This window comes from Anastrepha ludens, chromosome 4 (assembly GCF_028408465.1).
Source record: "Anastrepha ludens isolate Willacy chromosome 4, idAnaLude1.1, whole genome shotgun sequence".
Taxonomy (NCBI): Eukaryota; Metazoa; Arthropoda; class Insecta; order Diptera; family Tephritidae; genus Anastrepha; species Anastrepha ludens.
Genome location: NC_071500.1, coordinates 127,675,485 through 127,689,204, shown reverse-complemented (window position 1 = coordinate 127,689,204; position 13,720 = coordinate 127,675,485). Strand labels below are relative to the sequence as shown.

Sequence of the window (13,720 nt, the reverse complement as noted above, 5' to 3'; positions counted from 1 at the left end):
TATGTGTGAAACGATCGTGCAGAATTCGGCTGGCGATTCACGAATCGTTACGTGGTTCCCCTCACAATTTTGTTTTTCACCATTTTCACCATCCTTGATCACTTCCTCCGCATAGTTCCACGAAAGGTGAGTTAGTTTTTAAAATTGTTTTGAGTAATATAAAAAATCACTCCGTTGAAAGGAGGAGGAAATGTTTGTTTTTGGTTTTGTTTTTGGCAATTGCATACTCAGTCATGAAAAAGAAAGCTCAGTCTATTTTTTTTGTTTCAATAAAAGAATCAATCTTTTGTTAGTAACATAAAAATGTCGTTTATTAATATTTACTTAATTCAATTAAATTTAACCAACTTATTATAATGCAATATTTACATTCTCCGAAGCGAAAACTAATTTACTTAATTTTAGCTGCTTTCACAAACATACATTTCGCAAATAGAAATTTTAAGCCTGCTTGAATTAAATTAAAACTATTTAAAAAATTTAGCCTAAATACATTTTTGTTGCAAAAATCATAATACTATTTTACACGATTTGCACACACACACGTACGTTAGTTAGAAAGTAGAAAGTTCAGATCACCGATTGTATTTTTTTTTTTAATTTTGAACACTAACTAAGATTTATATTAATTAGCACAAATTTTTAGAGAAATTTACTAATTTGGTTTTAAATTGAGTGCCAACAATTTAAACCAAAAATGAAGAGGAAATTTTTAAATGATAAACTGAAATAAATTAAGAAAATACGCAGAATTTAAGATTTTTAGAAAGAAAAATATTATTAGACGTTGGAATTTATAAAATAAAAAAATAAAAACAAGTAAGAAATATTTAAATAAAAAATAAAAATGTGCAAATCAGCAAAAAATTGACTAAATAAATAAAAAAAAGAAACAAGAAAAAAAACAATACAAAATAAGAAATATTCAATCGAATACTAAAAAATTAGTAAATCAGAACAAATTGACTAAATAAATAAAAAATTAAAAAAGAAACTTTTTTAGAGAAACCAAAAAAAAAAAAAAATACAAAGAATTTCGAAATCAATTTGTTACAGAAAATTTAAAACTAAAATTGAATTCAACAGTCTGTAGTTAATATTTTTTTTTACCTAAAACATCATAAAATGAAAAAAGTTTGCAATTAGCATTTAATATAAATTTGTTTGAAATACTGAATTTTTTGTAATTTTGAAATATTATTAGCATACAGTTGAGTTTTAAAATAAAAAAAAGAAATATTCAAACAAAAAATAAAAATGAATATGAAAAAATTTTGGAACTAAAATTTAATTGAACTAAAGAAATAAATAAAAAAACTCCTCAAAAAAATATCTGCCGTTCGCAGTCGGCTCAAAACTGTAGGTCCCTCCATTTGTGGAATAACATCAAGACGCACACCACAAAGAGGAGGAGGACCTCGGCCAAACACCCAAAAAGAGTGTACGCGCCAGTTATATGTATATATATATTAAGAAATAATATGGAACAAATGTTGCGGCCATAATCACTAAAAGCCGTTTACATTAAATTTTAGTTATATTTGAGGGCTTAAAAAACATTTTGGGCGTTTAAAATTTTATAAAAAAAATTTTCTTTTCATATAAACTAATCTGGCTATGAGCCAGAAGACAAAATGACTGATGAACATTTATGTAAAGTGAATATTTATGAAAAAAATCAAACTAAACGATGAATATGAAATAAAAAAATTACACAACTTTCTCAAATCTCAAATCTTAAATGCAAAAATGGTTGCGAAGTTGGTTACAAATTGAAATTAAAACAAATTACGAAATTTACGAAACAAAAACAAAAAAAATTATAATAATTTAAAAATGTATGAAAAGTATTAAAAAAATTATGAAAATTTAAATAATAAATAAATTTGAAACTTTATTTGACATGGAATCGTCAAGCGGATTCAAGCATTTTGGACTTGGCTTTAAATTTTGAAATTGAAATTAAAAATACCAAAATTTATAATAATTGCAAAATGTATGAAAAGTATTAAAAAAATTATGTAATTTAGTTCTAAAACAAAAAATAAAAAAAAAACTTGACGAAAGCATTTTGAACTTAGCTTTAAATTTTGAAATTGAAATTAAAACTTTTTTTTTTATTTACAATAGTACAAACATAGAAAACAAAAAACCAAAAATGTTTTAATTTAAAGTCAAGTCCAAAACTAAAACTAATTACGAAATTTAAAAAAAGGATAGTTAAAATATGTATGAAAAGTATTTAAAAAATTACATTTATTTACGACTGCCAATTTTAAATCAGAAAATTTAGTTCAAAAATAAATTTGAAAATTTAGCAATTCCATGTCAAGAGGATTCAAGCATTTAAGGCATGGCTTTAAATTTTTCTAATTTTTTTTTAGGCTTTATTAATATAAACAGTTAACTGGAAAGGTTTTGAAACAAATTTTATAATTTTTAGATCTTTTCAATTTCGAAAATTTTGATACGGAGTTTTAAAGTAAAATACCTTTTTCTATAGTCTTTCTTCTGTTCTTTTCATATTTGTATAAATTTTGTTTTAGAATTTTTGGAAAAAATATATATATTTTGTATTTAAAACGTGCTAAAAATTTAATTAATTTAATTATATTAATAAAAATTTATTAATTTAAGTGTTGGTAAATCAGCTGATTTGTGTTTTTTTTCTTTCGCTATGTCCATGTGGCTGTCAGCACAGAATAAAACAAGGCGAATTAATTTTTTGTTTTCTACTTTTCCAATACTTTGCCGTGACAATCAAACGTATAAAACATTGTTGCTGGTCTAGTGCCACCACCTTTAATAAGTGCGCATTGGAAATTTGAAATCAAAATAATTGTGAAACCCCGAGAAAATGGCAACCCAAAAAAATAAAAAAATATTCAAAATATTAAAAAGTCCTCTTAACTTATTTTATTTCAAAGCAACATTTCTGCATACTCCAAATTCTTTTTCACGCACCCTGGGCGTTTAGGCCTCGTTCCGGCCTCGAGCATTTCTAATACCAGAAACCAGGCGCCGTCTGGTGTTTCCATTGGAAAGTTTGACATATTTTACCACAAGCGCCGTGCCAGTGTGAGGCATCTTTTGATGTTTAAGGCATTTCATTTTATTATCATAAATTTTTTGAATGAATAAAAATGGAATTATACCTCGAACATTCTAATGCGTTTATTTTTGACAAATTTCAACGTGAATTAATAGGCAAGAGTGCATCGACGAACCAAAATCATTATATGGTGCAGTAGCCCAGCAACAATAAATTGGAATAAGTGATTTCACCTAATATGCGATTGGGGCGTTCTCGGGCATTAGTATGAGGAGCAGCAATTTGATTTTGCATGGTAAAAAAAGTTTATTCGCATTAGATTCCGCACAATCTAAACACCGTTTTCAAACGTAATAGTGAAATTTCATTATATTTGGATGGAAAATCACAACCAGCAATTGTTCGTGAGCTCGAACACCTTAAAGTAAATAAAGTTTTTGTTTATCGCGCCATTACTCATTACAATGATACTGGTAGCATTGCGAAATGCCATGGAGGTGGTCATCAAAAGACTGCAACGTCACGTTGAACAAGACTCGGCATCGTCTCACAAAGCTCGAGTGAACCACGAATGGCTAAAAAACCACGCTCCAAATTTCATAACGTCTACACAATGGCTCTCAAATTCACCAGACGCGAATCTGTTGGATTATTCTCTTTGCACCATTTTGGAGCGCCAGGTCTGAACTAAAAGATGCCCCAGTCTCGAGGCCCTGTAAAAAGGCATTGCTCGCGAGTGGACCAAAACACTTGCAAGTCACATTCGGGCAGCTTGCGATTCGTTTCTGGACCGTCTCAAGACCATGGTCAAGGCAAAAGGTGGGCATATCGAGCAAAAGTACATTGATTCTTAATTTTGTATTATTTTCACACATTTTTTACTTTGAATTGAATAAAAGTAATTTTCCAAACTAAATTTATGGCCTTTTTAATTGGTTACACTTCGAGTGCCGGGCCCTGTACTCATATGTAAACAACTTCAATACTGCTTTATCGCTAGAATTTCAAAGAAGTTCATCTAAAAATGTTGAAAATTAATTAAGAAATGTTCCTAATTTTTTGGTACTCGTTGTTTGATTCTAAATTGTTTGCTATCTAAATTTTTTCATAATTTTTTGTCATTTTGAAACTAAAAAAGATCTAATTGCGATAAATGAAAGTGTCATAAATTAATAAAAAAAGCACAAAAAAACAAAAAGTGCTTATTTTCGTTAAAAAAATTATAAATTAATAGAAAAAAGTGTTTAATTGCGATAAATAAAATTGTAATAAATTAATACAAAAAATAAAAAAAAATAAAAAATAAAAATAATATAAAAATCAAACACTGCGCATTAAATAATAGTAAGGCCAAGATTGCAGCTAAGCTTATTTGTCTACGTTCTCGATAAATTTTCCCACTAAATTTATATCCTTAACTACTTTATAAATACATATACATATAAAAATTCATACACACTAAATTATGCACTATTAAAAAAAAAAGTTCTTTTAAATTAAAAATAAATACTCAATATGAGTAATTTCTGGCTTACAATTAGTAAATGCACTTCACTGGACAAACATTTCTCTTAGCAAAGCGCTTACAACAACAAATGTAGAAATCTTATTTTACTGCAGATCAACATTCTGAAAAACATATTCGAGTTGAATATGTTTTGTATTACTATTTCTTCTTCTTCTTCTTCTTCTTGTTCTTATTTTTTCGTTTTTTTTTTTGTGGCAGACTTAGCGCCTCTAATGGCACATAAAATGATACTATACAACATTTCACGAAGCGTTCCGCAGACATATTTACACAATTCTACATAACCAGTTGACGTAACCAGTTTAGGACGCATCTCGGCAAGCTGCCAAGCAGCTAAGGGCACATTTGAGCAACCAAAGGTACGAGTATATTTAGTCTACTATAATAAAGGCAGTGTTCACACACATCAGTGATCAGTTGAGAAGCTATTGAAGCGCTTCCTTTAGCCACATCCAATACGCGCTCTCACCCCCCTTGCGTGGTGGTATTGTAGTACCGCCCATTGCCTTTGCGCCACTAGAACTTCTCATCATCAATATTCGAACGATAATTGTTCAGCTGATGGGAGTTGCGCTTCAATGTGCCCGTCTCGCAGTCATTGTAAGTCTTCGCCAACACTTTGGGTGTGTGATTGTGTGTCATATTATTTCGCGTTAGTGTGCCCGTATTGCAGCTCTTCGATGGCGATGGTGAGCACATATTGAAACTGGATTGTCGTTTCACTTTCGGTCGCACCTCGTAGATCTGTAAATTTAAAGACTGCTAATATTTAGAGAGCTTCAAGTGGGTTTTAGGGTGGAGTGTATTTGACTACTTACATCCTTTGTCGGTAGACTGGAATACTGATTGGCATAGGAGTCGTAGTTGGGCGCAGCAGGTGTGTTATTCTTATTCAATCCCAAATCGATGGGTTTCATAAAACGTTTGGTCAGATAGAAAGTGCCAATGATGGTGGCGATGTAGATTATAGATACTAGTAGGATGATCCAAGGCCATGAAGTAGAAGACGATAGGCGGACGGCTGGAAGAGAGAAAAGAAAAATGCATAGTTTAGTGAGAGTGGCCGATACTCAAGTGGAAACAAATATAATATTTTTGAAGATAATCATTTAAATAGCAGCACATCGCTTGATAGCAGAAGCTCTATTCTTTGTGTCCATTTTTTATTCGCATCCTTACTGGAACTATGGATTGCCTTTCCCATCTACCTAAAATACAATTTTATATTAGTAATAAGAAACTTCGACAGTGTGAAACCTCGAAAATTGGCTTCTCTGCAACCAATTCTAGGGTGAATGCTTCGATTTCCAGCACACGTGCGGATTTAACACTCCGTTGGGTACCCGGGTCTGACCATACTTTTTCGATGCTGGACGAGAATTTCACATATTTCTATTATAGCTAACGACTTCAGCTTCCAGGTTTCCTAAAAGCTTCAGGCTTCCTAAAACTAAAATTCCTATCGATTTATGGATATAACCTTTAAAGAAGGATCCTCGAAGAGGACGAAAAAATGTGAAACCCCGGTACCCAACAGCAGGTTTTATTTAAAAAGGTGTCCAATGGAGGTTTAAATTTGTTTTTCAATTCTTCTGGTGCTGATTTTACATTTCCGTAAGGGGTAGAGTAGAATGGGGTAAGATAGGTCATTTTTTTTTGGAGAGCTCTTGCTACGGTGTTTTTGCATTGATTTTGAAAAATAAGCAAGATTTTGAAAGGTTATTTATCTGCTAACATTTTGGTTATACTGACTTATGTTTGGCTAAATATTTTGGAAGCTGCATTCAATAAGACAAAGGTACTTTTTTTCGATATTTTTAAAATCGGGGGGCACGATAGGTAACTATATGTGAGGGGGAAAAGAACAATGTACATGGCTTGGAAATTAACGTTTTAACTTTTATTTATAGAGTATGAACACTGAACATATTATAAAAGTTAGGAATTTTTCTTTAATTCATCACGCGAGCACGTAAGGTTTCGAACGGAATTTTAAATTGTTTAGAGGCTGATCGAACACTAGCGCCATCTCGGACTGCCGCAATTGCGTTTTTTACGTCCTCTTCACTTCGTTTCGGCGTTTTTCGCACATAATTACGCACCATTTTGCTGCAAAGACAATTAAAATTTATTTTATTCAATTAAAAGTAGTGACCTATAATGCCCCCAGAAGGCTGACCTATAGTGCCCCCAAGCACATGTTTTATGTTTTTTTTAAAAACAAAAATATCGAAAAACTAACACGTTATTCGTGTTCAGCATTATTTTCTACGTAAAATAAAACTCACCTGACAAATATTTACATACATTAAATGCACTGCACCGTAGAATAAAAAAAATGCTATGTCGGAGAAAAGCTCACAAAAAACTAAACGACGCCAGAACTAGGATAACTAATCAATGGTGACGGCCGAAATGAAAGTCGCGAACGTTGTTCCCCACCATGTATTCAATTCACATAAGACGAGTGACCTCTGCAAAAACAGTGCGACGAAAACCCCACCTACCTATTGTGCCCCCATACCTATCTTACCCCATTCTACTCTATTAGTCAATCACCGTTTTTTTCTTAGTAAGTAAAAAGGAATTAAAGTGGGTTGATGTAAACTAATGATAAGATTTAGAAGAGCAAAGCTAGTACAAACAGCTTTAACTCCTCTTTTTCTGATAGAATAAAATTCACTCTTGATTTCGTCCACAACCATGTCGCTGATGCTGAGGACTATTTTCAGGCAGCCTTAAGGGGACCGTCTAGTTTAGCACTTTTTGTCAATTTTTGTTTTTTTACTTTTTTCGAAAGTATATGTATGTAGAAATATTGTGTTTAAATTTCAGAGAGTTCGGAGCAGTGTAAATATATTTTTTTTCTTACCTGAACATCACTACCTACAACTTTAAACGCGTTTTTCTCAAAACAACGTTTTAAAAACGGTACCAAGGAGTTTACAAAACCTGTTAGACCGATTCTTTTGAAATTTAAACCACATAATCTACACATACTAAACGAGGGAGTCCACCTATAAAATATTAAAATTTTGCATTGTTACTAATTGTTTATTTAAAAAAACAGCGAAAAAAAAATGAATTTTTTCTTTTTCAATTTTTGTTCTCCATTTTGATATTTTTCGATAAATATCGATTTTTATAAGTGGATTAACTAGTATTTGTTATACTGAATCTAAACCATTTTGATTTTTTTGTTTCAGACTAGCCGTTCCCGAGATCTGCTCGGTACCGTTTTGCTCTTCGATTTTAAGGCGTTTACGCGCGGCCACCATTTTGTACATTAAAATGCAATAAAATGAATAAAATTTTTTTTTTACACAATTTAAGACTTTATTTATTATATCTAACAATATCTATATCTGTATCTTTCATTACATACTCAAACACCCATTCTCTGGGCGTGTCAACAGATTAGGCAGTGCCCCGTAATAATTGAAATCAGTGTGTTAAGACTGTGCTTATCTCTTCTTAGTAGAAGCTCCGTCCGTTTAGCATTGAGAGTCAGCCACAGCTGTCGGGCGATTTCGCAAGCGGCATCATTACGCCATCTTTCATTCGCTACTCTTACAATTTCCTCGTGGATACGTAGTTTACATGTTTGCAAGGGTATACCTATATCTCATCAGTCAATTTGGTACCGATTTTCGGTAGTTCATCGGCTCTGCAGTTCTTCTCAATGTCACAATGGCAAGGACCCCAGGTTATCATTAGGTGAAATGACTCAGCCATCTCGTTAAGAAATGCGCGGCATTTCATGGCTACCTTGGAGGTTGTCGACTATTTCGTGAGGGATTTTATCGCCGCCTAGCTATCAGTGAAAATGTAGATATTTTATCATCTCCAGATATCGTATCACACTGCACTAATGTCACGGCTTTCATTATTGCCATCAGTTCAAACTGAAAGGCACAACAGTAGTCGGGAAGACGAAAACTGAAGGAGATTCCCAGATGCTCGGAATATACACCTTCGCTCACCCTGCCATCGAGCTGTGAGTCATCTGTGTATATATGGATTGACTCGCCCTGTCTTACATCGTCCCGTTCCCACTCTTCCCTTGAGGGTAGAAGGGTCACGAACGTTGTAGTGGCAAGTATAGGCGGGACTGTATAGCCCCTTACTTAAAAAGCTCAGCCTTATTGCTGCTTCTGGCCTAACAATGGAAAAATTAAAATTGGTGGCTGAAAATGGTTTTACTGTTTTTCAAAATATTCATCATGCGGATCAATACACATTGGCATTTGTTTGAACTTATTTTCGAGGCACTTTCCGGTCACTTTCCAAAACGTTTTTCAAGTTGTGTGGGATCCAATGCGTACGTAACTTTTTTATCACAAGGTGATTATGGAAAATCATATCAGGCTCTTCATACTAATACCCGAAGATACCTCAATCTCACAGTATGCGCCATGACGATTCTGCTCAATGATTTCGCCCACAGCATTGACATTTTCTAGTAGAGCAACTGATTTTGTACAACCTTATCGGAATTAGCCGCTAACAGCGACTATGTGAGTTTTCTCGTTGTTGTTGTTGTACCAATTTTTAATGATTTCGGCTCATCGAGGCATTCTTGTTTTGTTAAGCCACGTCGAAACTCCTCAAAAATAAATGCATTGGAATGAATATTTAAACAACTCTAATACGGCTCACACGTCACAGCATTCTGAGCGCGCTTATGGTAAAATATATCAAACTTCCCAATGGAAACACCAAAAGTACTTAAAAGCAGAGGTATAAATAGCAACCCTCGTAAACTATTAAAGAGTGATTCAAGAACATTTGGAGAGAGAAAAGGAAATTTGCGGTCTAATTGCAGATAAGTGGCAAATGCCAGCCGCAACTATGTGTTCCCGAAAGCTGGAGCTTGGGAGTGAGATAGAGAGAAGGTACAGTAAAAACCTTAAACACTAATTACACTGTGTGACAAAAATAAAAAAATTAAATATACTTTTATGGAGACCTAGCACAACTTGTGGCTATAGAAAAACTAAACAAAATGGTATAGGAGAAATTTCCAATACACTCCCAAAATCTCGTTTTATGGCCATAAAACCGTTTTTCAGTAGGTTGATGTGTAGAATCACTCCTAACTTTGCCAATTTCCATCCGATTTCGAATTTGGTTTTTTAGTTCGAAAGAACAAAAACAAGCCTTTTTGACAGTGTGTTGACAATTTTTCTGAAATGACAACTGACAAGACTGTAGGCGGAAGTATTATTTAGAATTTTTTTTATTTTTTCTCTGTTTTTTCAACTTTGACATAATTTTTACGAATTATCCGATATTGAGGGTTTTTTTAATACACTACTGTTATAGTAAATTTAATTTTGCGTCGAATGAGCTATATTTGACTGTAATTGAATTAAAATTAATAGAGTTGTGTGGGTTTCAAGATTTTATTTATTTTTTTTTACTAATTTGGTATGCCTACATACGAAGCATGAAAATGATAATAAGTGTCATTATAAACACATAATATTTATTGGAGTATTGTGCAGTGCAGCACTGTACGGTATGGTACAGTGCGGTACGGTGCAGTACACAAAGGAACTGGTTCCAAACTTAAAAATGCATTGGAAACGGCCCTTTGGAGTTTAGTATGGTTCGGTACATTTGTCATTCTCTTCATCAGTTTTGTATACTTCTCTGTAAGAAATTCGATCATCATCATTCATCTTCAAGCCGTCATCAACTAAATTCCATTGTTTAAATCGAGAAGCGAGCGTTTCAGATTGTCTTCCCGATAGAAGTAAATCACGAGAAAGATCCTGAAAATCTGAATTTGATACAATGTGTCGTTCTGAAGACTTAGAACCAGTCGGAAAGTACTCTTCATCATCAGGTTTATTGTTATCAGTTTGATCATCATCAGCAATGAGTTGAACTTCCTTCAGTTCCTGCAGTTGAGTCAATCATATCGTCTAAGACTACGGGGTTCTTAACAGTTGGAACATCAGCATACTTTATGTGCTTTCGAGCTTTATAATGATGACCGCTTACGTCCGTTTTATAAAAATAACAATCATCTGGTTTATGAGAAATTCGACTTTTCTGGCAACGTTTTGATTTATATCTCTTGAATTTCAATGAAACAAACAATAAAACTTTGACGTTTTAATAAGGTTAAATTATAATAACAATCTTCTTTTGTTAATCAATGTACAGTGTGAACTTTGGTACACTTGGGAGCTTTTTCATATTTCTATTGGAAAAAATAATGTGTGATAATATGTCATATGTCGTAAGTTTTAACCAGTTCTGTTGTATGCAGTACAGTACATATACACTCCAATAAATATTACGTATCTATAATAACGCATCAAAACACGTCCTTATTCGCATTTAGCGTAAGTTATACCTACGTACCAAATTAGTAAAAAAAAAAAAAAACAAATCTTAAAACTCACACAACTCTATTAATTTGAATTCAATTACTGTCAAATATAGCTCATTCGACGCAAAATTAAATTTACTATAACAGTAGTGTAGTAAATAAAATCCTCAATATCGGATAATATCGTAAAAATTATGTCAAAGTTGAAAAAATAGAGAAAAAATAAAAAAAAATCCGAATACTTCCGTCTACAGTCTCGTCAATTGTCATTTCAGAAAAATTCTCAACAGACTGTCAAAAAGGCTTGTTTTTGTTCTTTCGAACTAAAAAACCAAATTCGAAATCGGATGGAAATTGGCAAAGTTAGGAGTGATTCTTCACATCAACCTACTGAAAAACGGTTTTATGGCCATAAAATGAGATTTTGGGGGTGTATTGGAAATTTCTCCTATACCATTTTGTTTAGTTTTTCTATACCTACAAGTTGTACTAGGTCTCCATTAAAGTATAAAATCACTGTCGCACAGTGTTATTTAAGGCCGAAGACAATTTAGACAAATGTTTTGGTATTATATATATATAATTGACGCGTACACCCTCTTTGAGTGTCTGGCCGAGCTCCTCCTCCTATTTGTGGTGACCGACTTGATGTTGTTCCACAAATGGAAGAACCTAAAGTTTTAAGCCGACTCCGAACGGCAGATAGAGGATGAGGAGCTTTTTCATGGCAGAAATATACTCAGAGGTTTGCCATTGCCTGCCGAGGGGCGATCGCTATTGGAAAAAACGTTTTTTTCATTTTGGTCTTTCAACGATATTCGGACCTACGTTCTCTCTGAACTCCGAATGGTAGTCACACACCAACTCATTCGGCACGGGGCGGCCGCCTAAATGTTTTAGTATTATCTCATCGAAATTAAATGAAAATTTCTCATGATATCTACATACATACATATGTATATATATAAAAATGAAATGATGTTCGTTTGTACGCATTTTTTTGTGCCGATACGAGGCCAATTTTATTCGTTCTTTTTTCATGTTATAGGGATCCACTAGGGGAAGGTTTTTAGCAAAAAAAATTTTTTTTTTAATATTTTCTTCATATAAAAAAAAAGAAAAAATCAAAATATTGTACAAATTGTGTTTTTAGTGAAAATTCATTTTCTGTGTACAACTTTTTTTGAATAAATATACGAATTTTTCGTTGTTGTGAAATGATTTGGGTCGTGTTGCTAAGTTGCAACCTTTTTTCGACGGAGAGTAAACATAAACACAGAGGTTTGTACGCTCTTTATGAAGAGAAATGCTTCAGTACACATACACGAACGCTGAACTACTGATTTGTGTTTTGTGTGCAGTTCATTTGTAAGAGGAACAAGTGTGTTGACCAAGGATAATAGATTTGCCAAGGTTTGCCAGACAAGAAACAGTTATTCTGCTCTCAGAGAATCTGACAGAAGTTGTTTTTGGGTTTACGTCAAACGAGGCAAGGATGAAAGATTTACCAAGGTTTGCCAGACAAGAAAACAGTTATTCGCCTCTCAGAGAATTGACAGAAGTTGTTTTTGGGTTTACGTTAAACGAGATATACATTTTGTAAGAACAAAGGAAATATTCAAACGGTTTGTTTACGAATACCGCACACCAGAGCACACCACTTTATACATTTCCCCATGCGATGTGGCAGAAAAAATTTGTTTTTGCAGTTTCAAGCAGACCTGGTAAATCTATAGGCCTTGTGTGTTGACAGTTTTCTTTGGGTATTCACATCGATAAGATTACAATAGAATACATTGTTCCCGGATTGATACGAATTGAAAAAAATAACATTGCATTTTCGGAATGGTAGATTTAAATAAAGTTGTGGATTTATTTACCGAAGAGGATGAACACATGAATACACAAAATTCAGATAACTCCAACGGTATGAGCGTGTTTGAAGACATGGAAATTCAGATCGATGAGGACAATGTGATTGTTGTTTCAGACGAAAATTCAACGAACAACGAGTCAAAGACGGAAATTGTTCATCACGAAACGAAAACACAATCTCAAGTTCTCAATCGAGAACTGGAGCGTGAATACCATTATGATTGTAATGAACTAAACACATTTGTAACATCAAATATAACGAAATTGAATGACCAACAGCAACATGTTTATGATACAATCATGAATAATGTTAGCCATGGAACTGGTGGATTGTTTTTCTTGGATGCTCCTGGGGGAACAGGAAAGACCTTTTTGATTTCATTGATATTAGCAACAATTCGATCAGATAATAACGTTGCATTGGCACTCGCTTCTTCCGGAATTGCGGCTACATTACTGGAAGGCGGTCGCACAACACATTCTGCATAAAAGTTGCCTTTGAATATGCAGGTAAATGAAACACCAACATGTAATATTTCGAAAACATCTGGAATGGCAAAAGTTCTTAAAGTATGTAAGCTCATCGTATGGGACGAGTGTACTATGGCACACAAGAAATCATTGGAAGCACTTGATAGAACTTTGAAAGATCTACGAGGAAGCCAAACAGTCTTTGGAGGTACCATGATTTTATTGGCTGGAGACTTCAGGCAAACATTACCTGTGATCCCAAAATCTACGGCTACAGATGAAATCAATGCATGTTTAAAATCATCGTATTTATGGAGACATGTAAACACGCTTACACTTGCTACAAACGTACGTGTTCAACTACAGAACGATCCGTCAGCAGCTGAATTTTCACACCAATTACTGAAAATCGGAAATGGCCAAATGTCTGTCGATCCAACAGGAATGATTA

The 13,720-nt window shown here is 33.5% G+C and overlaps 1 protein-coding gene across 2 annotated transcripts in view; it reads right to left on the bottom strand.

Moving 5' to 3' along the window:
• Positions 1-2,171: 2,171 nt before the first annotated feature.
• LOC128861129 (semaphorin-5B) overlaps positions 2,172-13,720 on the bottom strand; it is a 63,682-nt gene continuing 52,133 nt past the window's right edge. Inside the window, exons 10-11 of one of the 2 annotated variants that reach the window (XM_054099044.1) lie at positions 5,399-5,601; positions 2,172-5,339 (exon numbers count right to left, since the gene is read on the bottom strand). In XM_054099044.1, the coding sequence (XP_053955019.1) occupies positions 5,097-5,339; positions 5,399-5,601 (446 nt within the window). In that variant the 3' untranslated portion in view covers positions 2,172-5,096. The remainder of the gene's footprint in view (positions 5,340-5,398; positions 5,602-13,720) is intronic. The other variant, XM_054099045.1, reaches the window with a different exon arrangement.